At 56.7% G+C, this 25,002-nt stretch overlaps 1 protein-coding gene across 1 annotated transcript in view; it reads left to right on the forward strand.

Annotated features, from left to right (window-relative positions):
• KIRREL1 (kirre like nephrin family adhesion molecule 1) overlaps nucleotides 1-25,002 on the forward strand; it is a 79,898-nt gene that overhangs the window by 38,831 nt on the left and 16,065 nt on the right. Inside the window, exons 2-3 of the mRNA XM_065420277.1 lie at nucleotides 19,042-19,191; nucleotides 21,270-21,419. Of these exons, the coding sequence (XP_065276349.1) occupies nucleotides 19,042-19,191; nucleotides 21,270-21,419 (300 nt within the window). The remainder of the gene's footprint in view (nucleotides 1-19,041; nucleotides 19,192-21,269; nucleotides 21,420-25,002) is intronic.

Raw genomic sequence — 25,002 nt, forward strand, 5'->3', positions numbered from 1 at the left:
GGGGGACCACGGGTAGGGGCGCCGTATCCTTGCGCACGTCAGCATGTCTCTGGGGATAGGTCAAAGTGTCACTCCCCCGCCAGCTCTGCTCATCAGAGAAACAGCCCCCGCGTCAGCATTGGCTCCGGCACATCACGCCACCACGCTGCCCGGGCTTGTGCTGATGGCATGGACCCAGGAAACCTGGCTCGTCAGGTGCTGGGAAGGAGAGCGGCTGGCAGGCTCAGCCATAGGCGCTGGGCGGGGTTGGTGATGCGGGCAGGCAGGGAGCTCAGGTGCGGATCCAAGCGTCAGGGCCGTTCAGTTCCGGGCCCTGGGGCTTGCTAGCTGTAGAGATTGGCTATTTTGTGTATCACAGTAGCGCCTGAAGGGTCCCAACTGAGATCAGGACCCCATTACTCCGGGCGCTGCCCAGGCCCTGTCCCGAAGAGCTCCTAGCCTGCATAGACAAGGCAGGGTTATAATCCAGGGAAACTGAGGCACAGAGCAATGATGTGAATTGCCCAGTGTGTCGCTTGCAGTCTGTGGCAGAGCTGGGCCTCTGAAGCAGGTCTCCTGAGTGCCAACCCAGGGCCTTAACCACAAGATGAGGGGCCGGCTATGAAATTTGGAGCCAGATCCGAGCTTCCTTGGCGTCTGAGAGTGCAGGCAAGATCCACGCAACTGGTTTAAGCTAAACCGCAATAAGGCACCAGAATAAGAAAGTCCACATGGGAGTTGGAACTGGCTTAATGAAACTGATGCAAGTTTGTGTGTAGATGGGGTGTAATACAGCTCACCACTAGGAGGTGCTGTCTGATATTCAGGCAGCTGCATCACCGAGGGATCATTATAACCAGTCAGACCACGACCTCAGCATGACTGAGAGCAGCATCTCCCCCATGGCCAGTAAAAATGCACTGAGATGCCACTCGGGCCTGCACGTGGACAAAACCGAGATCCTCATACTCTGAAATCTCAGGCCCTGCCACCAGAGCTGAAGGAGAATCCCCATTAGGTTTTAGCGCTATAGGGCTTATGACACATGGTTGTGCAATACTATTATGTCCAGTAGAGAGCCGTGCTCTCTCATAGACTAACCAACTCATTAAAAAAGTAATGGGGCTAAATATTATACTCCGCCCCGCTGGCTTCCTGTGTTGTGGCATTTGCTTCCACCAGTAACCAGGGCTCAGGTGTAAATCAGCCAGTTAATAATAATTACTTGTATTGGGTTGTCTCTAGGAGCCCCGTCCTGGACCAGGAGCCCACGATGCTGGGTGCAATACAAACAGAACAGAAAGCCTTGTCCTTCTCTGGCTTCGCTGAAATCCATTGTTACACTGATTTATGGTGAGAATTTCTCCCGTAGTGTTTTCGTTCAGCGTAAAGGAGCGGGCAGGGCAGGTTTGGCTGGTCCCTCATGTATGCAGACCCTCTATTCCTCACCCTGACCCCAGCCACCCCCAATGTAACATCACTGCAGTTACACGCGGGATAAAATGTAGTCCCTCATTTCTGGCTCCCTGACCACAATTGAAATGGTGTCAACCCTCTATTGCCCACACTGGAGTCACACCTAGTTTACCCCGGTTTGGAATCTGGCCGCTGGTGCCATCGGAGGCCGGCGCCCTGCACCAGTCCAGAGCGGGCGTGAGACTCCACCGGATTGAAACCAGACTGATGGGCGTTCACTGTGTCAAGGCATAAATGAACACACAAGGGGCCGGATCCTTATTCACACTAAGGCCCTTTTGCACCACTCTGACAAGGGCAGGGGGATATAAATCCAGCTATGCCCGCTGTAGGGGCCCTTTGCACAGCCAGAGTGGAGTAAAGGATGTGATAGGATCAATGAAGATCAGGTCCAAGGTGCAGCAGCGTAGGTATCTCCTCTGTTTCAGTCCATTTGCCCATCCCCGGTCCATGCATGCTTCCCCCAACCCCCTTCTCTGCCCCTCCACCCACCCACTTGATCAGAAAATGAAACTGATTGAGGCTGACATCCAGTGAAGGTGTTTTCCGCTCGTTTGGATGCGAAATGCCCCGTCTCTGTGGCCAGGAGATAATCGAGGTGGAATATTTGATCGGCCGGGAAGTGAGGTGCTAAATTTGTTGTGAGATTGGTGTCACAACCAATCAAGGCGCCTCTCTCCTGGCGGGGATGGGCAGTTAAATGAGAAATCATTAGGTTATTTCAGAGCCCAAGAGGGAGGGAGGGAGGTGGGATGGGAAGTGGGGGCAGAGGAATAGGAGAGAGAGAACTGGAGAGGAGATGGAAGATAGAGAGGGGGAGCGAGGGAATGAAAGAAATCAGGAGCAAAAGCTGATTGAGTCCCATTAACTGTTGGCAGCATCGAGGGGCCTTAAAGCCGATGTCAATTACAGCGCAAAGGGGGCTCCTTGCAAACAGAACCAGGCCCCGCTGGGCTCGGAGAACGTAAGTGGCAATGTTAAATTCTGCCTATCTTAGCTCTGCCAGCTCCCAACATTCAGAAACCAGGAGGCAGGCCCCACACGCACCGTGAGATTGGTTTAAGAAACCATGAGTTTGGTTTAAGAAACCGTGAGGGTTTTTTTTAACCTGACGTTGTGTGTTTTGTATTTTTTTCCCCCCACCTTCTAGATGTTGAGCCTTTCTGGGGAGGGAGGAGGGCTGCCTTGTCCAGCTTTTCTCTGCAACCAGGAGGGGCTAGAGACTTGAGGGGGGGTTAAAATGAAAGTGGAGAATCTCACCAAATCACATGACTCCAGGAGCTGAGGGCTTGAAGTAAAATATCAAGCTGGGGAGGCTCACGATGCGGTCACAGGAGGTGGCAGGGCTGTCATCGCGTAGGATTATTTATTGTTTGTATCATAGCATCTAGGAGCCCCAGTCATAGATTCATAGATTCTAGGACTGGAAGGGACCTCGAGAGGTCATCGAGTCCAGTCCCCTGCCCGCATGGCAGGACCAAATACTGTCATGGGCCAGCGCCCCGAGGTGCTAGGTGCTTTGCGGACCGATCATAACAGCTTCCAATCTAACTAATGCTAAGAAAGCGAAGGATTTCTCTCTCGGGGTCGCTCAGTTTCCAGCTGTGGAGGGATCCTGACTTTTCCGTCCCAGCGCAAAGACGGGGACACTGAAATGTTTGACTAGCTGAAGGCATTTCAACCGTGGCCAGAAGGACAAAAGCCAGGCAAGATCAGAATCCCCCTAGGCCTGTCTCACATCACCTCTCCCCTCCGATGCCGTTGATTATTTAATCGTAATACCCATCCCGCCGCCCCTTTAACGTTCACTGCCCTTGCCAGAGCGAGAATTCCCACAGTTTTGGGTTCACTCTCCTCCCTGCCCCCAACTCCTCCACGCCCCCTTTCGCTGTCGCTGGGAAGATCAAGTTGGCCCCAAGGACTCTCAAAATATATAAATAATGTAGAATTTCAAATAGGCCGAAATTACTTTTTGGGGGGTGGGCAGAGAGGAGGAACCAAATGGCTTTATTTGGAAGCAGCTGTAGTTAATTGTATGTGTGTGTGTGTGGGGGGGGGGGTTTAACCCCATCTGAGTCTGAGCCCAGAATTCCAGATGGACTTGTTACAGTGTAACCAATTGGCTTGGCCTGAGTTTCTGTCAATGTGTGTCATTGCTGTCCTCTGCTGGACAGACTTGGACCTGCACAGGTGTGTGTCATAGACCCTAGAGTGCCACAAACAAAAGGAGATTGAGTTGGCTCATTTTTGTGTGAGAGAGGCCACTGCCTTCTGCTGGATGGACTCAGAGCTGCACAACTGTGTGTCATAAGCCCTATACTGCTAGATGTGGATGATGATTCTCCTTTAGCCCAGGTAGGAGTGGCCTGGGTTTTTGAAGCAGGAGAATTCTGGGTTCTGCTGGGTGTCTCTGCTGTGAAATTCCGAGTGGCTTTGGAGTGCGGCACAGGATGGCAGCGAGATCCTAGGTAGCCACAGATTTGTTACAGTCTGTTTTCCATCACTGACCCAAAAAAAGAAGGAGGCAGAGAGGCTGGGCCATGTGTGCGAGGGCGGCCGGGGAGAAAGCTCTCATGCCTAGAGCAGCACAACTGCGTGATGGTGCTGTTGACTGCAAACCGTGGGCTAGACCCCCAGCTGCTGCAAAGCAATGAAGTCAAACAAGCCAGACAAGAGCGATCTGGGGATCTGGCCCCTTTCATTTCCATAGGCAGTGTCCTCACTAAGCCGCCCATTCCTGCTGGGCGATTTAGCGCTGGCAGAGAGCGGCTGAGTCCTCGGGGGCCGCCGCAGTGGGTGACTCAAGTTGAAGTCAGCGGAAGCATTGCCAGAGGGTTCAGTGCGGGGGTGGGGGAGACGCTGGGGTCCCCAATTGTCGGTGTCATGGGAATGTTCACTGGAGAATAGATATTCCCCCGCCCCTAGCTGTCTCCCTCTCATTTGTTTTTATAATTTTGCCTTTTAAAAAATGAAAACAACTGGAGCATCCTTCCCCTTGAGAGCTTTTCTATCTCTGACTTAAATACCAAAAACCAGCCACCCACCGTGAACTAAACAACCCCCCAACTAGTGAAAAACCAAGGGCAAAACTCCTCTTGCTGATTCAGAGCTCTGCTCGGTTATTACATGTATTACGGTAACGGGAGGTCCCAGCTGAGATCAGGAGGCCCCATGGCGCCGGGGGCTGCAGGGACCCAGAGTGAGACAGGCCCTGCCCCAGAGAGCTCATAGTCTGAACGGGTGAGACGATAGGAAGGTCTGTTAACCCCATTTTACAGATGGGGAAATTGAGGCACGGGGCGCTGAAATGACTTGCCAAAGCTTGCCCAAAATTCCACTGGTAGAGCTGGGCAGAGAATCCAGGTCTTCTGAAGCTCCGCCAGTGCTCTGACCACTAGCCACACTGCCTGATTAAGAGGGCTTCAGTCTGGGGGGAGGCAGGGGGGAGTGGGAGCTGACATGGGGGGAACAGGGAGAAGGAAGGGGGGGGTTGCTGGGTAATGGGGAGTGATTTCTATGTGTCGAACGGCTCCAGTTCTGAAATGCCCGGCTTAAAATGACACCAGCCCCCAGAGGTAGCCACAGGAGCTCCCTCAGGATGGGCCAGCCAGGCAAGCAGCCTGGGGTAGCCATTCCCCACTTCCCTCATCCTGCCCCGGGGCTTGCGACAGTCCGAGGGGCTCTCCCCCGGGGGGAGCCGGGGACAGCTGGAGAAGCAGCCCGGAAACCTTTAGTTCTGCCTTCCTGCCGGTGACAGCCCCCCCGCTCTCTGCTCAGGCAGCCCAGCCCTGGGCTAATCCCACAATCCATATCTTCCATTGCCAAGGGATTTCTCTCCTTTCCTTTGGCCTAAGTGCTCAAGTCCTTAAAATGGGTCTGGGCATTAGCCCCCCTCCCTGTGGCCAGCCCTCCCCCCGCCAGTCCATCCTGGAGAGACAGATGCCTGCACTCACAGCCCGACTCCACAGGGGGTGCTTGCCCGGCCCCCTCCCCAGCCTGCCTGGCTAATGTTCTCCTTGTGGGGAAATACCCCTGTGGGGCAGGAGGGAAATGGATGGAGTTACTGGATTTGTGTGCGTTGAGCCCCGTGAGATTCTTATCGTATTGATCCAAAAGCATGTTCCCTGCTCTTTGTTCTCGCTCTCCGTGCATGGGACATTCCCAGGTCCCGTTCTTCCCCTCCCGCCCCCCGCGCCCATCTGTGATGGAGCAAAATTGACTTGCCGCTGCGATGTTCCCGATGCCCCAGACGCACCCGGCGCCTGTCGCACCTGTTACTGCGCCGCACGCTGCTGCTGGGACAGGCGAGAGCCAGTTCTCTTCCGAGCCGCAGTCTCCAGCGTTACCGGGAGATATTTGCATCCCCTTGTCAGTCTGTGTTTGCCTCACGCTCCCTTTGTAGTTTGCGCTGCTTCTCGTACGGGTTTGGATTCTGGTACGTGGAAGACAGATGCTTTTTCGGGAAGGGGGGGGAGGTTGAATTGAAGTGGTGATTTTTTTTTCTCTTTTTGCACGTGCAGAAATATGTAAGAGCGTGTATGAGCCTTGAGAGATGGGTTAGATTCATATACAGGACACTGCCTAGTCACGGATACCCTCTGCCGGATGGAATCAGAAATACGCAGCTGGGTCATAGTCCCCGTACTGCTAACAGCTTGTGGCAATTTTCCTTTGGCTCTAGTGTTTTTTAGAACACAAGGAGCTGAGTTCTGTCCCTGTAGCTGCTGTGATGTTCCCAGTAGCCACAAAGTGGCAACCGTGGAGAATATTTTGGCCACAGATTTGTTATAATCTGGCATTCCCATAGTACCTTCTCTCCCAGTGCTTCACTGGGCATTTCAAACATTGACAAATGAAGGCTCAGAACGGTTCTTTCCTTTGGGAAACGTCAGATGATATATTCATGTCGTACGTTGATGGTGAAATACTTTCTATTCCAACAGTAACTAAGGAGGAGGTTAAACAGCAGCTACCATAGTTAGACAATTTGAAATCAGCAGGTCCCAATAACGTGCATTCAAGAGTTTTAAAAGAGCTGGCCGAGGATTCTTGGCCCATTGGGGATGTTCCAGAGGACTGGGAGAAAGCTAATGTGCCAATATTGAAAAAGGGTAAATGGAATGACCTGGGTAATTATAGGCCTGTCAGCCTGAGAGAGATCCCAGTTAAAATAATGGAATGGCTGATAAGGGAGTTGATTAATAAAGAATTAAAGGAGGGTGATGTAATTAAAGTCAGTCAACATGGTTTTATGGAAAATGGATCTTGTCAAACCAACATATTGTCTTTGTTTGATGAGCTTACAAGTTTGGTTGATAAAGGTAATAATGTTGATGAAATATACTTCGACTTCTGTAAGGCGCTTGGCTTGATACCGCATGAGGTTTTGATTCAGAAACTAGAATGATACAAAACCAACATAGCACCCCTTAAATGGTTAAACGATAGGTCTCAAAATGTCACTGTAGCGGGGGGATTCTCATCAGGAGGGTGTGTTTCTGGGGGGATCCGTTCTTGGCCCGACACTGGTTAACAATTCTGTCAATGGCCTGGAGGAAAACACGAAATCCTGGCTGATGTAGTTTGCAGGAGACACAAGCTGGGGCAGTGGTAAAGAATAATGACTGCAGAGTCTTTCCCGTTCTCTGCCCCAGTGACTGGTTAAGTATTTATCTGCAGTGGAATAGCCATTGGGCCAGTGAACGGTGAATGAATTTATAATCCGGGCATTAGGGTGCCCACCTGCCAGGTGGCAGAAGCAGAAACTTAGTTGCTCAGGGAACTTTTACCCTGAAAGTTAAGGTGCCTACATGGTCAGCAGGGATTTTGTGGGTCGCAGCAGAGCCAAAATTGGGAGGCACCTGAACCCCAGTTTTAGCACGAAGGAGCCGAGGCCCAGAAGGATGAAGTGACCCTCCCAAGGTCGCGCGGTTGGTGGAAGACCTGGGAATAGAACCCAGGAGTCCTGATTCTGAGTCATGTGCATTAACCAAGAGACCATCCTCCTTAAACCTGGAAAACCTGCCCCCCAACACCCATCTTTCCTGCCCATTTTAGGGCATGAGACCCACTAAGATTTGACCTCCCCACGGATTTGGTTTTGCAAACCCTGCCGCCTCCTGCGCCTGGCCAGGGCTTATGTTGATCCCCCCAAAGTAATGGGTCTGTCGTTGGCTGAGGAGGGAATCTCATGAGCTCAGAGCTACATTTTGAGGGCTCTGTGGGTCTTACGGTCTAAGCTGCGCTCTCAGCCACACTGCTGTAATCCAGAGTCGCTGGGCCCGATCCCCCACGTGCAATGCACCAGTGCAAAGGGACCCTCGTGGACCTGACAGACGCGGGGCTGCTTTTACACTCTTCCCGCTATGGGGCCCGAGGAAGGCCAGGAGAGCTGCCGTCTCGCGATTCGCCCCCTAGGCTGGGAGCAGGATGAGTGCAGATCGCTTGCACCCGGCCGGGAAGGCCCCCAGCACAGGGGAGATTTGCAGGGGGCCATTCGCACCCTCCCTCCTGGTTCTAAGTGCTGTCTGCCGAGTGTCCTTGAGAATCAGGCCGTGGGAGACCCCCGATGTGAGCTTTGGGGCAGTTCTGCTCTGGCTCCAGATCCACCCCTGCAGCTTGGCGCTTTCGGGCACCGAACCCCGCAGGAGCAACAGTCCCAGCTTCGTGTCCCCAAGCCCTGGCCCAGGAGCAGGTTTTGGCAGGAGGGTGTTGCCCCCGCCCCTGTGGATTTAAAGGCAGGTGAGCTAGAAGACCCAGATTAGCAACCTCTTTGTGGCCCCACCACTAGAGGGGGACAAAGAGCCACGTCGTGGTTCCACTTGTATCCGGCTAGTGCTGGCTGCTGCCAATTATCAGGTCAAAAAGCAAGAGCCAGGTGCCTTGAAACAAACCAGCAGCGCCGGCGCCCCCCGCTGGCCGAACTCTCCCGTGCTCTTCCGGTCGAGGAGGGGGAATGCCTGCGTTCTGCCCAGCGCTGCCAAGCTGTCGCTGAGGCCTGTCTCTTTGCATCTGCCCTTCGTGAGCGTCGGACGCTTCTGCCGTTGGAAATGTCTGTGCTCAGTCGAAAGGCCCGAACTGCCGCTCTGAAAATAACCCCTGATCTCCTGCCTAATGTAAATGGGGGATGGGTGGGGAATAAAGGGAAGTGCCACGTCCGATCGCGTCTCTGCGCCGGCAGCTCCGGCAGCCCGGCTCCTACCAAACCCCACTGGCGCTCTGCTCAGCGCGATAGCCTGCCTTCTGCCAGAGAGGCGCCGGCCAGGAGCCGGTCTAGCTGGGCATCCCATCTCCGGCCGTGGCAGAGCCAGCCAACTGGTCCCTGCCGCCCTGGAGCAGGGCAGTGGGCCCAGCTGGTTGGGTGTCCAGCCATCCCTTGTCAAACTTTGGTCCATCTCGTCCTTTATCCCCTGGGGGGGGAAATCAAATCTTTCCCTCGTGCTCACCCTGACCCTGGTTAGCAGGGTAGAGAACTGAATTTGGACTCAGGAGACCTGGCTTCTGTTCCTGGGTCTGCTGTGTGACCGGAGGCAAATCCCCTCTCCCCTCGGTTTCCCCTTTGCCAAGGGAGAACTTGGGCTCTTTGGAGCAGGGGCTGTTTGTCATGTGCCCAGTAGATCTTGCCGGGTTGGCCCCCGCGTGGGTGAGTTTGTCCTGTCGCTGCCGGCCCGTGCTGTGTCAATCTGAGGCCGTGCCGGCTGGAGAGAGGTTCCCCCTGTTTCCTTTGCGCTGTTGGTTTGCAGCTCCTCGTGGGTTATTTCAGGGACCATGTCGAAGCTGTTTCGCTCCCGGGCTTTTAATTGAATCGTGCTCAGCAACAAATCACTCGCAGATCCAGCTCTTAACTTCGGAGCTGCAGCGCCTGTGACATGCCCGGTGATTGGGGGGGGGGGGGGGGGGCTGTAGCCGGGAGGGGAGAAATTCAAGCTGCTGCCTTGTGGAAGATGCAGTTAGAGCGCAAGGGCAGGGAGGGGCTGGGAGTCCGGACTCCTGGGTTCCATGGCCAGGAATTGAGAACTCTTGGCTTCTGCTCCCAGCTGGGGGAGAAGGTGTGGTCCACTGGTGGTGTAGCCAGGACTCCTGGGTTCTATTTCCAGCTCTGACACAGACGTGCTGGGTATCCTTGGGCAAGTCACTGCCCTGCTCTGTGCCTCAGTTTCCCCTCCCACCTTTCTTTATCTGCTTAGATTCTAAGATCTTCCCAGCAGGGACTGTCTCTCATGAGGCGTCCATGCAGCACCCGGCGCAGTGGGGCCCTGGTTTCTTTTGGGGCTGCCACGCATTGCCACAAAGAAATGATTAATATCCGTGTCCTTTGTATTACAGTCATCCCAGAGGCTAATAACAATACACGGAGAAAGGAAAAGAACTAGCACTATAGGGGGAGGATGGAGGGGAATGGCGCAGCCAGGAGAGGAGAGATGGAGGGAATGGGGCAGGTTGGGGAGGAGGGACTGAGGCAGGTAAGGGAGGAGGGACTGGGATGGGCCAGGAGAGAAGATTTTACCAGAACCTCAATAGGTTAAGAAACAGGAGAGAGAACTTGGGCTCCTGACCCCCAGCCACTTGGCTCCCATGCTTGGGGCAGGCATGTGGAGGCCATGGGGGTTAGACCCCACCCCGTTCCCCCTAGCATGGCCCTCGGTGTCACTTAGAGCAGCCTCAGGGCTGCTCTAACTCACTGCTCCCCATGGCCCTTGCAGAGCAGAGAATGGCTACAGCGCAGTGCATTCCACCCCATGCCCACAATCCACCCCCTATGCTGGGGGTCCAGGTCCACACCAGCCAGGGAGGCCCCGGGACAAGGGGGATTCTCAGGGGTCTTCCTCCTACCATCCTCTCCCTTGCTCCAGAGATTAAAGAGGGATCAGAGAGGAAGAAGGACACCCCCCGGCCACAGGTGCAGCAGCCCTCCCGCCTGTCGATGCAGCGACGGTTCCCCCTCCTGGCTCCATCCAGCCACTGTTCTCTGAGCGGGACCCTGCCCCATCCAGTCTCTCCAGCCCCCCATCTCTCCCTAGCCCCCCTCTCCTGCTCCAATCCCTCCTTCCCCATCCAGAGTGCAAATCTCTCCCTTTCCGCTCTGCCAAGCACGGCCAGGAGAATCCAAATCCTCTTTTCTCTCCCAGAGAATAAAACCACCCGGGGGGGGGGGGGATTTTTTCCCCTCTGTATTTTGTTTTATTATTTTATTTTAATATAAATAGAAGTGAAAAACTCGCGGGGGGGGGGTGAAAAAGGCTTAAATTTAAAAGCATCGAGAAGGGGAAGAAGGTGGGGGGGGTGGAGGGATAAAATACATAGGGAAAAAAAGTCTAGCACGGAGAGATTTAGTTCCATCTGAAAGCTGTCGGCGCGAATAAAAAGCTTTTCTTTGAACCCTGAGTTTAATAGCGAGAGGAGAGAGAGGGAGATTGGAGCGCCAGCCCCAGGGTTTAATCAGTCCTTCGTTTGATAAATAGAGGGAGACAAGGCTTGGAGTGTGCATTCCCCCCCCCCCCCCCCCCCCCGGCAGCCTGCGTGTCTCCTCCACAGCACTGCTCACTCGCTCGCTTCTTTCCCCGCGCGTTACGCTCCTGTCTCCTTTTCACCTCTCTCTGCTCCTCGCCCCGCGGTCCGGCCGACCCGCCGGTTCTCCCCCGCGCACAGACAGAGGCGTGGGCGCAGATGGCGAGACGTGCGTGCAAACAAATGCACGGACGCACAAATGGAGAGACACATGCCCAAAGAGAAACACACGCGGACATGCACAAAAGTGTGCACACGGAGCTGCAGACCCACAACCAGATGGGGTCACACACACAAACATGCAGGACCAACACAAACAAGTGTGTGTGCGCTCACATAAATGCACGGAAATAGACACACACACACTTGTGCAAATGCACACTCAGCTGGACACACATGCACTAGCGCTCCTGGAGATACACACACAACACAAATGGCAGCAGGACACAGGGCACATGCAGGAAGGGCGGGAGGATGGGGATTAGAGGAGGGGTAGAAAAGTCCAGCCCAGAAGGTGTGAATAATTTATCTCCTGCTGAAGTTGCCGCCGCCGCGCGGGGCCAAGGTGAGGCCGAACACGGCATGCCTTTTAAGCAGCAAACCTTTTGGAAGACAACTGTCTCCTTAGCATAATGGCCAGGCCCAGCGACAAGAAAAGACTTTCAACTTGCTTTGCCGTGGCAAACAGCCAAACTGTCGTCTTCTCCGGGATCCCTCCGCCCCGCTCGACTGTCTTACACCCCCCCCCCAGAAACCGCGCTGAGCTCAGGGTCCCTCCTTCCCAGCCGTCCCCGCGCCAGGGGGTGAAATAAAGACCCTGTGGCAAAGGGCTGGTGCCGTGCCCCGGCCCCGCAGCGTATCCTGCACTGAGCCCGGTCCCCCGGGTCAGACGAAAGCGTTTCAGTCCCCGTGAGCCTGGACTATCGCGTGCTTCCAGCAGGGGGCTGGAGAGGCCGAGGGACCCAGCGATGCCCGAGGCCAGCGCAGTGGCAGGGACTTGGCTTGGCTGATCCGAGCCGGAGTGGAAGACGAACCCCCTCCAGGGTTGCCCTATGCTGCAGGGGGCACAGGGGGATGAGGACGAAGAGCGTGGCCTCCGTGTCCACGCAGCCCCCGCTTTTAGCTTAGATGCCTGCCCGCTGCCAGGGAGGACTTGGTGCTTTAGCGCCTGCCGGCCAGTGTTTCTTCAAACACTGGGGGGGAGGGATAGCTCAGTGGTTTGAGCATTGGCCTGCTAAACCCAGGGTTGTGAGTTCAATCCTTGAGGGGGCCATTTAGGGATCTGGGGCAAAATCAGTACTTGGTCCTGCTAGTGAAGGCAGGGGGCTGGACTCGATGATGTTTCGGGGTCCCTTCCAGCCCTATGAGATAGGTATATCTCCATATATTACAGGCTTATTGCTACTGGGGGTTTGGGGGGTAGGGAGCAGTAACCCTGGCTCAGGGCTGCCACTCACCTGCCCTGGTCCACTCTCCCTCCACCCCGGCAGGCCCGCAGGAGCAGGGACTGGCCGGACAGTGACAGACACGGGAGCTGGAAAAGCCCCACCCGTCTCCTCTTCCCACCATGGCCCTTCTAGGATCCTCCCCTGGGCTCTGCTCTGTGATGGCTAGGAGCCGGCCGGCTGCCCAGTCTGACAATGACCCCGGAGCAGAGGGGCTGTAGCTGCATATCATTTACATATGCAGATCAGGCCGGGTGATCAAATAGCAGCATAGCTGGTTTGGATCCGGGGGTGGGGGTTGAGGGCACTTTTAAATTCATGTTCTTCCCTGTGTAACGCCGGCTGTCCAAGGACCGTCCCGAGAGTCACTCCTAACCCGTCAGCCTTCGCTGCATAAGGCCCCGGGACCGGATGTTTGCCACATCCTGGTGGACTGGGGTTATTCTCCCAGCTCAGATCGGATCCGTTTGCCCGGCCAGCGCTGGCTTCCCTCCTGGCTTGATCTACAAGCTCAGACGCTCGGGAGCTCAAGCGCCGCAGCTCAGCGTGACTAGACAGACGCTCGGCTTGGTGCCACCGGAAAATTCACCTGCGTCGTTTCTGCCCGTTATTCCGAGTGGGGTCTAGTGGGCTGAGACCGTGGCTGGCAGCCAGGATACCTGCATTCGTGTCCCAGCGCTGGCAGGCAGTGTGAGCTAGTGGTTAGAGCAGAATATTGGGAGCCAGGACTCCTTGGTTCTTCTTCCCAACTTGCAAAAAGTGTGAGCTATGATTAGAGCAAGTAATTGTTAGTCAGGATTCCTGACTCTGCCCTGTAGCTTTTGGCCAGTCATTTCCCTTCGCCGTGCCTTCATTTCCCCATCCCTTGGGCAAGCTCTGCCCCTCCCGCGGAGGATGAAATGTTCGAGCTGCCTGGGACGTTTTCCCACCCGCTCCTGGTGTGGTTCTGCAGCTCCCAGCAGGCTTTGAAGAATCACCTCTCCTGGTCTGTTTGTTGCGGTCAGACCCTGGTGGGATTCCCGCTGCGTCAGCCTGGCCCATGGTTTGTGATGTGCCGCTAAGTGGCCAGCAAACTCAGTTCGGTGCTGACTCGGCTCAGTTTTGAAGCCGGGCTGAGCAACCTCAAACCAACCCCCAGAAGCTTCTCGCAAGCTTGAGTCTAACCAACGTCCTCCTGGCGCTGGCTGGATCCAGACGCACACGCTGTGGAAATGTAGAATAATCACTGATTGTCTGACAGCCGTCCCTAGAGGCCCTGAAACCCCACTGCGCTAGGTGCTGTACGGACATGTAGTTAGAGACACTCCCGAGCTCAGGATCCAAAGACCTGAGGCAAAGGAAACAAGTCTGGGGCCCGGAGCTGACCCATAGACGGCCCCTTCCAAGGTTTCCAAATTCCTTTTCATGCCACGTGGGCAGGAAACCGAACCCCCTCGGGACGTTTTCAGGGCAGCTCTGTGAGGCTTTGCGGGAGGCTGGGAGGGCTCCGAGCAGCCTGCGAGCGGAGCCTGGGGGCTGTAAAGCCAGCGGCAGCAGGGTGACTCTGCAATGCACAGGGAAAGTCCTTCCTTGCTCCGGTTTCCAGCCTGAAGGTATCTGTCACTATACCACACTTGTTGGCCCAATAAAAAGATCTCCCGTGATCTACCTCAGCCATCAGTTTCCCTCCAGGATCAATACAGCTGCAGGGGTTTCTGTTATTCTAGCCTGCCCGGCTGAGAGACCTTAATAAATAACCGTCATCTCCTTGTGCTTCTGGAAGCGTCGCAGAGCACGCGTAGCAGGATTCCTATACAGTACCAAAATGCAGCCACCTCTGGGGGCCACGCCGCAGCTCTGAGGAGGGGAGCTGAAGGACAAGCTGTTTGGGGCAGGGGGTGTCTGGGTTTGTACAGCGCAGTGCACCCTGGGGTCCTGGCCCAGGAGTGGGGCTGCTAGGAGCTACTGCAGTGCAGACAATAGCCAATGATAGCTGTCCCGTTTGACCCGGCCGGAGCGACCAAGGGCAGGGGAAGGCCTCAACCCAATCCTTGGCTTGGCTGCCTGGCCCCCTCCCTGTCCTGCCTCTTCAGGGCCACGGGGGCCTAGAAGGGCCGAGGTTAGCAGGATGCCGAGACTGGGCAAGAACAACCAGGAGGGTAAATGGGCATCGCTCCGTAGACACCAGTGGGGCAACAGACCTGCTTCCCAGCGTGCACCTCTCTGCGGGCCCCGGCCGTGCCCTGACGAGGACAAGGGGAAGCGGGACCAGGACCCAGACATACGCCTCCACCCTGCTGGCGTTTCGCCGAGGGGCCGGGGCTGCGTTCGGCCAGCAGAGCCGGAGCGAAAGAGACCAGCGCCTTGCTTGGCGTCAGGGGCCGGAGGCGCTGGCGCGTTTCACTGCGGCTCTTGGGGTGGGTGTCGTTTGTCTGATGATGATTTGCTGGTGGGGGGGAGGCAGTTTTTAGATGGCAAATGGAATTGGCCAGGTTGGCCGGAGCGATGGTGGGTCTAACCCAGTTTCCTCCCGCCGCCCAGGCAGGGATGTGCGTCGCCAGCCTCTGGGCCGTGCACCTGCTTGACGCGGCTGTGAAGAGATTCTGGGGGGCTGCTCTGGGTCTCGCTGCTCCCTCCCCCTCCCCGCGCTTCCTCGCTCTCTGATCCCACTCGCTTCTCCTCCCACCTGTCTCGCCCCCCCTTTCTCTCACTCTGATCTCTCTTCCTCTTTGATCTCTCTCCTCCTCACCCCCAGCCTGTCCTCTCCTCCCCTCTCTTTCTTTCCTTCCTTCTTTCCGGAATCTCTTTCCTTCCAACCCCCCCCCTCCTTTTTTCTCTGCCTCTCACCCCCCCCCCCGCCTCCCCCCTCCAGAAACGCCATGCCGGGGTCTGTCAAAGATCAAAGCGCCCCCGTGAAATCCCATTGAGTCGACTGCAAGGACCCAGATCTCCGTCCGGCCTCTCAACGCAGGGCAGAGTGGCTGGGGCCTGGCCAAACCCTTCTCACTCCGCATTAAAGAGCAAGGGGGGGCGGAGAGGGCCCTGGGGAGCCCTGGCGGGTCACCCCACGGCCCCAGGGATGCGGGAGGGGGCCCATTACATCTCCCTGGTCTCATCTCCATCCGGCTTGCCCTAGCGCTGTCTCGCGTGAACGCCGTAGCCTCGAATGCACCCTTCCAGCCGCCCCGGCAAAGTGCCCTTAGCGCTCCCCTCCCAGACGGGGGCAGCCGAGCCCTGCGGCTGGCTGGGAGACCTCTGCAGAGCTCAGCAGGGCTGGTGAGATGGTCGGGGGGTCCCAGGACCAATCCCTAGCTCTTATCATCCGTAGAGCTCAAAGCGCTTTACGAAGGAGGCCAGCCTTATTTTACAGATGGGGAAATTGAGCTCCAGAAAGGGGAAGCAATTTGCCTGAGGTCTACTCCAGTGCTACAGGCACTAGGCCACACTCTCTGCCCCGGCCTTTCCTTGAAGAAGGGCAGCTGAGTCTCCAATGACCTGGGCTCATTACATGGTTACTAGCCATATGGAAGCACCTAAAAGGCCACGGTCAGGGCCCCATGGTGCTAGGAGCTGCGTGTGCATGTAGTGAGAGACAGCCCCCTGCCTCAAAGAGCTTGCAATCGAAATAGAGAAGACAAAAAGGGCAGAAGGGGAAACTGAGGCACAGAGCCGGGACGTGACTTGCCCAAGGGCTCTGGGATGAGAACTCATTTTATTTGCTTTCAGTTCTTCCCTCCCCTTCCATTCCTAACCCAGCCTTTCGCCTGCAGCAAGCCCCCACCCTGGGTCACAAGACAGGCTAAAACCCTGTGCTCCATAGCCCAAGCCCAAGCTGCTTGCAGTAGTAGGCTGTTATCCTCTATGTACACCAGTACATGGGGCACACAGGGGTCCCCTTTATTAGCAAGTCCGAGAACTCCCTGGAAGGGTCATGGGAACTAACAGGACTTAGCAATCCGTATAGCACAAGTACATCTATGCATGTGCCAGTCACCCCTCCGATTGCAGTGTAGACACACCCTTAGTCCCAGACGAGTTGCACCACAACCATCTGACCACGTCAAACGCCACAATCTCTGCACCAAAGCTCCAGTGCTCAAAGCTGCCCAAAAGATTGAGCTACGTGTTTCTCTACGAAATTAACAGGAATCAGGTGTCCAAATCCCCTAGCCTGCTTTGAGAACCTCACTGTGCCAGCTTCACATTGCATTGGTTACCCATGACCCCTCAAGGTCACCTTCTGCTACAACCTGGGTTTGTGGCCGAGACCAGCCTTTCATTGGTCCTTTCCACATGCCCAGTCCAGGGCTCGCTGTGGGGGAAAGGATCACTGGGGTGGTTGGAAATGTTATTTTTAATATATTCCTCCCCCCCACTTCCCCCCCCAAAAATAAATAAATCCTGGAATCAGCCTGGTTGCTCTTTCTCAAAGGGGACGAACAAGGAGTCCTGGACCCTAGCCTCCTGCTCTAACCACTACCCCGCACTCCTTCCCGGGACCGGAAAGAGAACCCAGGCATCCTGATGTGTAGCCCCCTCCCCCCCCCCCAGCTCTAACCACTAGACCCCAGGGCAGGCCGCTCTCTGGGCAGGGACCGGCTCCTCCTTCTGTGTTTGTACAGCTCCAAGCACCCATGCCAGGGGCTCCGGGGCCCTGCAGTAGTAATAATTAAGCTATGAGCAGAGAACCCAGCCAGCTCCCCGTAGCTGCCAGGACTCTGCCGGGGTAAAGACTCGCTTGTAAAGCCAAGTGGTGTGTGTTCATACAGCCCAAGCGCCGGGAGCCCTGCTCCGTGCCTGGGGCCCGCCCCGCCCTGGGAGGCCACAGACAATAATCAGAGAGAAGCGGCAAAGAAATCGCAGCCCCCCCCCCCCCCCGCCTCCTTCGTCCATGCCCCCCACCCAGCTCCAGCGCAGCCCCTTGCTGCCTTTCAGAACCGCAGCTGTCTCCAGCCAGGCTGCCAAGCTGCCGGGGCCCTGCCAGCTCCTCTTCCTCTGGCGCGGGGCTCGGCCTGCTGGCTGGTGCCAGCTTGATTCACTTCAACGTGCCGCTTTCCCCTAGCCCAGCCTAGCCTGGAGGCTGGGAAGTGTTGAGATTCCCCCACCCTGAGTCTCCCCGTCCCGCTGTCGATGCCCGGTAGCCCCCGGGCCAGCTGTGAATTCGCTGCCACGTGACCAGCTGCTGTTGTGGAAAGATGCGGCTATCGATCGCCCTGGCTGGGCAGGGGGACGCCAGGGGGGCTGGGAACACGGGGTCCCGGCTGGGTTTACGTCCCACAAGGTGGCTGTGGACAGGGGCGGCTGGGCCCAGCCGGGGGGCGAGAGGGAAGGGGCTGGGTTGTGGATGGTGAACGCCAGCCCCAGGCAGAGCTTGAGCAAACTACACGCTCACACACGTACACAGCGTAACGCAACCCAGATACACACACACACACACACACACACACACGCAGGCTGTCCACAACACACACGCACTGTACACAGCCTAATACACTCATGCACATCGACCCACACGGTACACAGCATAACACACAACCTAGCTACATGCAGACATACAGGCTCTACACAACATAACACACTCACTGGCATGTAAATAACACAACCTAGGTGCACGCTCATACACAGGCTGCCCACAACATAAACACACACTGTACACAGCATAACACACAACTAGATACACACACAGGCTGTACAAAAGAGAACACACACGTAGACACACACTGTACCTCGGAAAACACACAACTAGGTACACACCCGCACACCGGCACCCTCACAGGCTGCACACAGCATAACAAACGACACAGACCCTTGTAATGCACATGGCAGACATACATTCACACACGTAAACAAAACACACACACCACACACACCCCCTCACACCCGCCCAATGCCCCTGGCAGAACACACAACCTCAAAACACGTTCACACATGCCTTCAGCACCTTTTACACGAAACACCCGCTGAGCCATTCTGTACACAGCACACGTTGTGGTGCAACAATCGTACACAGTACAACAGCGTCACTCCCACAGAAGGCACGCGTCGTAACACCCGACCCAGACACAGCTTCACACGGGCTGTGCACAAACCACACACACACACACACACGGGACCAGGCTTCCAGAGTGCTCAGCACCCAAAATGCACCCAGCGCACCACACGCTCGGCAGCTTCTTCCTGCTCGCCTACCCCGCTGCTGACCTCAGTGCTCCAGGGTGGCGCTAGGGGGTGCTGTGCTGCAGGGAGCGTGGGCTGGGGGCTCAGTAGGGGGCGCTCTCCCCTCTGGCTCTGTGCTGACCCCCGTGCGGTGCTAGGGGGCCCTGTGCTGCAGGGAGCCGTGAGGTGGGGGATCAGTAGGGGGCGCTGTCCCCTCTGGCTCTGTGCTGACCCCAGTGTGGTGCTAGGGGGCGCTGTGCTGCAGGGAGTCGTGGGGTGGGGGCTCAGTAGGGGGCGCTCTCCCCTCTGGCTCTCTGCTGACCCACGTGCGGTGCTATGGGGCACTGTGCTGCAGGGAGCCGTGGGGTGGTGGCTCAGTAGGAGGCGCTCTCCCCTCCGATTCCCCAGTCCCCCCCAACATTACTGGTCCCAGTGCTCAGTGCCGTGCGGGGTCCCTCCCTCCCCAGGGCACTAACACTCATCCTCTCTCCCTTCCCAGTTGTCCAGACCCGGTTCAGCGAGGAGCCGGAGGATCAGACCGTGGTGGCCGGGCAGAGGCTCGTCCTGTCCTGCGTGGTGCTGAACTACTCCGGGATCGTGCAATGGACCAAAGATGGCCTGGCGCTGGGCATGGGGCAGGGGCTGAAAGGTACTGACGCTCCGGCCAGGGCAGGGAGGGGAGGCGCCCAGCCTGCGGGTCGAGTCGGGCTGATCCATCGCTTCCCTGTCGCCCTGCGCCGCTGGGGCGTAGCCTTCTCGGCGGTGATGGGGCTGGAGTCACAAGGCACGAGCAGCAAATCAGGGGGGCACGATGGATCCACCCACTGCCCTTCTCCCTGCAGGCTGGGCCGGGGGAGCCCGGGCAGGCCTGATTCCTGGCTCTCCTGATGTTAATGTCAATGGAATAAATGGGCCCTGAGAGTCCAAGGTGTTAACAGGACCTTGTCACTGTCCGGAGAACACCCAGGATGACTCCGACAGATTCAGGTGCCAGCTCCGGTGATTCCCAAGCCTGCTGGCGTCCCGCCTCCCAATGCCAATTTCTGGCAGCCCACTCCTTTCCCCTCTGGCCCACTCCTTTCCCCTCTGGGCATATCCAGGTTTTGTTCCTTCGCTGCCCCACGTCTCCTCCCTCCCGCGCTCATCCCTCCCTCCTGCCCTGCCCTTCCGCGCCTCCTCCCTCCCGCGCTCATCCCTCCCTCCTGCCCCGCCCTTCCGCTTCTCCTCCCTCCTGCCCCGCCCTTCCGCGTCTCCTCCCTCCCGCGCTCATCCCTCCCTCCTGCCCCGCCCTTCCGCGTCTCCTCCCTCCCGCGCTCATCCCTCCCTCCTGCCCCGCCCGTCCGCGTCTCCTCCTTCCCGCGCTCATCCCTCCCTCCTGCCCTGCCCTTCCTTCGCTCAGTCTTCCTTTTCCCACCCCCCCCACCCCCCCGCCACACACACGCTGCGGGGAGCGGAGTGCCGTTACCTGGGATAACAGCACCACCTGCTAAATGAGATGGAGAGAGGGGAAGAGGTTGGCTGGTATCCAACACGTGGAAAGCAGGACAGAATGAATCCCGGATGTAACTCCGTTGATTTCCATAGAGTAACACCTGGGATTCTTTTGGCCCATTCTCTTCCTACACTCTGAATTCTCTTCCATGCTCCAGGGTTTTTATTAGCCTCTTTTTAATCACAGGACAGACTTAGCCTGTGGAACTGACTGCCACAAGATTCTACGGGGTGCTAGAGGTTAGCAGGATTCAGGGTTTCTGCAGATAAGAAGACAAGCTGTCCAGAAGCCACCGGCTACCTGGTATTAGGAACAAATTAACCTGTCCTGGGGCAGGTTATTCCAGAATTAATAACTGTCCCTAGCTCTTATTATCTGTAGGTCTCAAAGTGCTTTACAAAGGAGCTCAGTGTTATTATCCCCATTGTACAGATGGGGAAACTGAGGCATAAAGAAGGGAAGTGACTTGTCCAAGGTTACACAGCAGACTAATGGCAGAACTGGGACCAGAACACAGATCTCCTGAGTCCCCACCCAGGGCGCTAGCCACTAAGCCACACTGCTTCCCGTTATGGGGGCTCTTACACTTTCCTCTGAAGCAGCAGTTGGAAACAAGATACCAGGCTAGATGGGCCCCTGGTCTGCCCCAGCATTTCTTATACTCCTGTGTCTTTCAGATGAGATGGGAAACTGTGGTCTCAACCACTCATGCTCGTTTAAGGTCCCACAGCACCTTTATAACCTTGTTCTCCTGGCCCCATTCCAACTCTGTCAGTAACATTCTAGCTCCCACTGTGGTTTCAGTTCCTCCCATGCTGTCCTATACTGTTGTGCAGCGTTGCTGTTAAACCACTGCCATGCCCCACCCCAGATACGGTTGCATTTCCGTGCTTGGTGAATGATTCCCATGTAGCGTTGCTATGTGGCGGTTAAACAGCTGCCACGCACCACCTCCGAGATGGCTGCATTTCGGCACTGGGTGAGCAATCCCTGTGCAGTGTTGCTGAGTGGCTGTTAAACAGCTGTCATGCTCCACCCCAGAGGTGGCTGCAGCCATTCCTGACGTAGCTCGTATGTCATCGTTCACATCTGTAAAGGGGTTTGGGATCCCAGGGGATCGTCCCTTGACCCGTCTCTAGTGCCTCCTAGCGGTGCCGTGTCCCTTCAGTCTGCGCATACCCTGGTGCCACTCCAGCGTCCCGTCGCCTCACTGTCTGTCCTGTCTCTTCCTGCAGCCTGGCCGCGCTACCGGATCATCGGCACAGCAGACTCCGGACAATACAACCTGGAGATCACCGACGCCGAGCTCTCGGATGACGCCTTGTACGAGTGCCAGGCCACAGAAGCAGCGCTGCGCTCCCGGCGGGCCAAGCTCACCGTCCTGAGTAAGGGGCCGCCTGCTCCCCCGGCCCGTCTCCTGCAGGGCTCCCCCGGCCCCTCTCCCTGCAGCACGGCTGGGCCCGGCTTTGGACTAGGCGCTCTGCTCTCTCTCTTGTTGGGTTCTTGCAAAGTGGCTCACCAGGGTGACTCTGGGTTGGTTCTCTGACGGGAGACTGGCAAGGAGCAGCGAGGGTGACACGCAGTGGGGGGCGCTCTCCCCTTTGAGTCCATGTTGTCCCCTAGTGAACCATCCACCCTGCTCCCCGCAGCACAGCGCCCCCTAGTACCAGGCTGGGACACTGGGGTCATCGCTGCTCTAGAGGGAAGAGCGCCCCCTACTGAGCCACCACCCCCATCCCTGCAGCACAGCGCCCCCTAGTGCCAGGCTGGGACACTGAGGTCAGCACTGACCCATAGAGGAGAGCGCCCCCTACTGAGCCCCCACCCGTATCCCTGCAGCACAGCGCCCCCCCAGTGCCATGCTGGGACACTGGGGTCAGCACTGCTCTAGAGGGGAGAGCGCCCCCCACTAAGCCGCCACCCCTATCCCTGCAGCACAGCGCCCCCAGTGCCAGGCTGGGACACTGGGGTCTGCACTGACCCAGAGAGGAGAGTGCCATCTAACCCTACTCCTGTCCATTTTCCACTGGGGACACCCACTCAACAGACCCAACTCATGGCTGCTTCTCCAGAGGAGACCTGGGCCCAACAGCCCCTCCCTTGCACTAGCATGGCTGCCGGCAGCTGTTCCCTCTTGGATACCCCAACTGTGGGAGGGGATCCCCTTTTCCAGCCTGCCCCAGAGCCTGGGGGCACGGCTTGTGCTCGGTGACCCTGATCTCCCTGAGCGCTTTCACCAGCCTTCGAAACCAATTCGCTCGAAAATTAAATGCCAAGAACGTGGTGGCGGGCGCCGGCTCCGCGGGCAGTCGGGAATGCCGCTCCCGCGGGCGCCTCCCCGAGCCCTCGCAGGTCCTGGCTGTGCCGCTCGCTTTAATGCCTTCATCTATATGCGCGCCGTGGCTGAGTTACTGCAGCTGCGGGCGCCGTAACTTTGATTTCCCTGACTTTTGTGCCTTGTAAAAAGCCGCAATCGAAATGTTGCATGAATGGAATTTGGGGCTGATTTTTTTTCCCCCCCTTCTCTTGCATTGAAATTCTTATTCGAACGCGGGAGAGAAAATTAAAGGGAAGGCGCAAGGGGGATGCGGCTGGATTACTGAATGTGCAGCTGCAACGGCAATTTCCTCCCGGTCTCTCGGGTTCTGGGGCGGGTGGGCCGGGGCCCGGGAGCAGTTCGAAAGGCTCGTGCGATGATGTGTTAAAGGGGTGGGGGGCTTAAGAGAGGGGGAGGGAGGGTTTGGGCAGGGTTTGAAGGATTTGGGGCTGTTTGGAGCTTGGCCCGCTACCCCACACGTGCATCTTCCTAGCTCCGTGCGCCGGGGGCTGCAGGAGATGGTCGCGCTCCCTTCCATGACTCAGTTAAGCCGGGTGAGGGTTTTGGGAGACCGCGCGGGGGGTGAGGCCGGGCCGTGCAGGGAGGTAGAGAGCCAGAGGGAATCGTAGGGTCTGCCGGTGTCCAGCAGCCTCTGTTAGAGTGAGCCCAGCCCAGCCCCATCTCTCCTCGGCGGCTGGGGCACTTTGCCGGTGGGGCATCAGGCCAGCAGCCAGGTCTCGGCACCACCGGAGCCCAGCTCTGAGAGGGGCCAAGCGGGGATGCTGCACAGAGGGGGCTGGGCAGGACTGACAGCTGTGGGGACGCACTCGGGGCCCACGGCTGGGGCACGCGGAGACAGGCTGGGAGAATCGGACACAGGCTGAGATTAGCAGATGCTGGCGGTGGGGGCTGTTAGGAAGGGATCCTTCCTCCCCTTGCCCACCCCATGGCGCTGCCGCCCGGTCAGCCAGGTGCACTAGGGGAGGGCTCTGAAGCCCTGTGACAGGACGCCTGTACAGTCAGCGGCGGGGGTTGGATACCCTGGGGTTCTGGAGAGACAACAAGCAACCCCGTCCTTTCAGCACTGGGCCCTGATTGTGCCCCCTAGCCAGGGCAGGGCGAGGTGACGGGATGACTGTCCAGACTGGCGCTCTCACCGCCAGGACAAAACCAGCCTGTAAGCAAGAGCACAGAAGTCAGGGGCCAGGGTTTCAAACCAGGGTCCCGAGCGAGTTGGCTGGGGGCGGGGATGCCCTGGATCTGTGCGAAGAGGAGAAACAGAAACCGAGCAAGCTTGTTCCATCCTTTTCCGCTCTTCCCTTCCTCCTGCGCTCCCTCCTCTAGACGCCCATTATGCATTTGCATAACTGCAGAGAACCTCCCCTGGGGCAATTTGAAACCAACGGGGCCTTTCCGACACATTCATCTAGGCTCTCTGCGGGCGTGTCAGAAAAATCCCATCCTACCTGCAAACAAACGCATTGTCTTTCCAGCCAGTACGCCAACCCCCGCCCCGCCCGCCGCAGGTCCCGGAACTTTTACAGTGCACTCCGGGGACTGCATCTGCAGGCGAACAGAGACGAAAGCCATAAGCTGTCACTTTCGCGATGGAAGGGGCCTGTGACGGCTCCCACCCACCCTACCCGCAATCCTGCCTGCTTCATGTGTAACGGCGGAAGGTTGGGAGCTAAGATCTTTTCTTGATGGCCCAGTTTCCTTCTCTTAAGGTTTTGTTCTTAACTCCAAACAAGGCTGGCTTCTTCTTTTATTTTTATTTTTAAATTAAGCCCTAATAAATCAGTAATGGGGCTTTAGAAATCAATCACAAAGTGGCTTCGTACAAAGAAAAGCAACTTCCCCAGCTCAGCTTCCCGGTTGACAATCAGCTGTCAAAGCCCGACGTCACTTACAAAGAGCCCGCGAGCAGGCCGGTGTCTTTTTTTGTGCTGCTAATCAGTTTCCCTTTATTAGAGCATCATCAATTTTTCAGTGTCACGCGGCCTGGATTCATTAAGACGTGCGGTGGTTGAAAGAGCCACGAAAAACCCTCCGCTCGCTGTGGAGCACAACTTGGTAGGGCTTTTTTTAAAGCCCCTTTCCCCGCAGTAAGAGCTGCAGGTCCAAGACAGAGCACCTGAGCAGATTACATAAAGCCCTCATTAAAACACAGATCTCTCTGCATATTTCATCTAACAGAATAGGCATGTAACTGCCTTTAGATAGCTGGTCTCTGGCTGGTCGTCCTGTCTTCGTGTCTGTTGGAGACGGCCGAAAACACGGGCTAGTGCTGGTCAGGAATTTTTTGGCAAAACGTTTTTTTGCTGACGTCAGCAAGACTGAAATGGCTGGCGGGGAAGGTTTGGTTTCAGCAAATGTCCCGACTTGAAAAGCAGTTTAGGAATCGTGAGCATTTTTGAAAGGAAAAGTTTTGGAGTCTCAGTTCAGCGCGACTTTCCGGTTCAAAATGTCCCTTCATTTGTACTAAGGAAAAAAGAAGCAAAGGGTTGAAACTGAAATGAAATATGAGGCGTCTTGATTGACCCAAAACAATTAATTTTTTCGGATTTGCGGTTCACAAAATATTTTGAGATTTCAACTTTGACCCCAATTTGAGCATGGAAAAATGTTTTAAATCTCGAAAATTCGCCTGG

The sequence above is a fragment of the Emys orbicularis genome, chromosome 20 (genome assembly GCF_028017835.1).
Source record: "Emys orbicularis isolate rEmyOrb1 chromosome 20, rEmyOrb1.hap1, whole genome shotgun sequence".
In the NCBI taxonomy this organism is placed as follows: Eukaryota; Metazoa; Chordata; order Testudines; family Emydidae; genus Emys; species Emys orbicularis.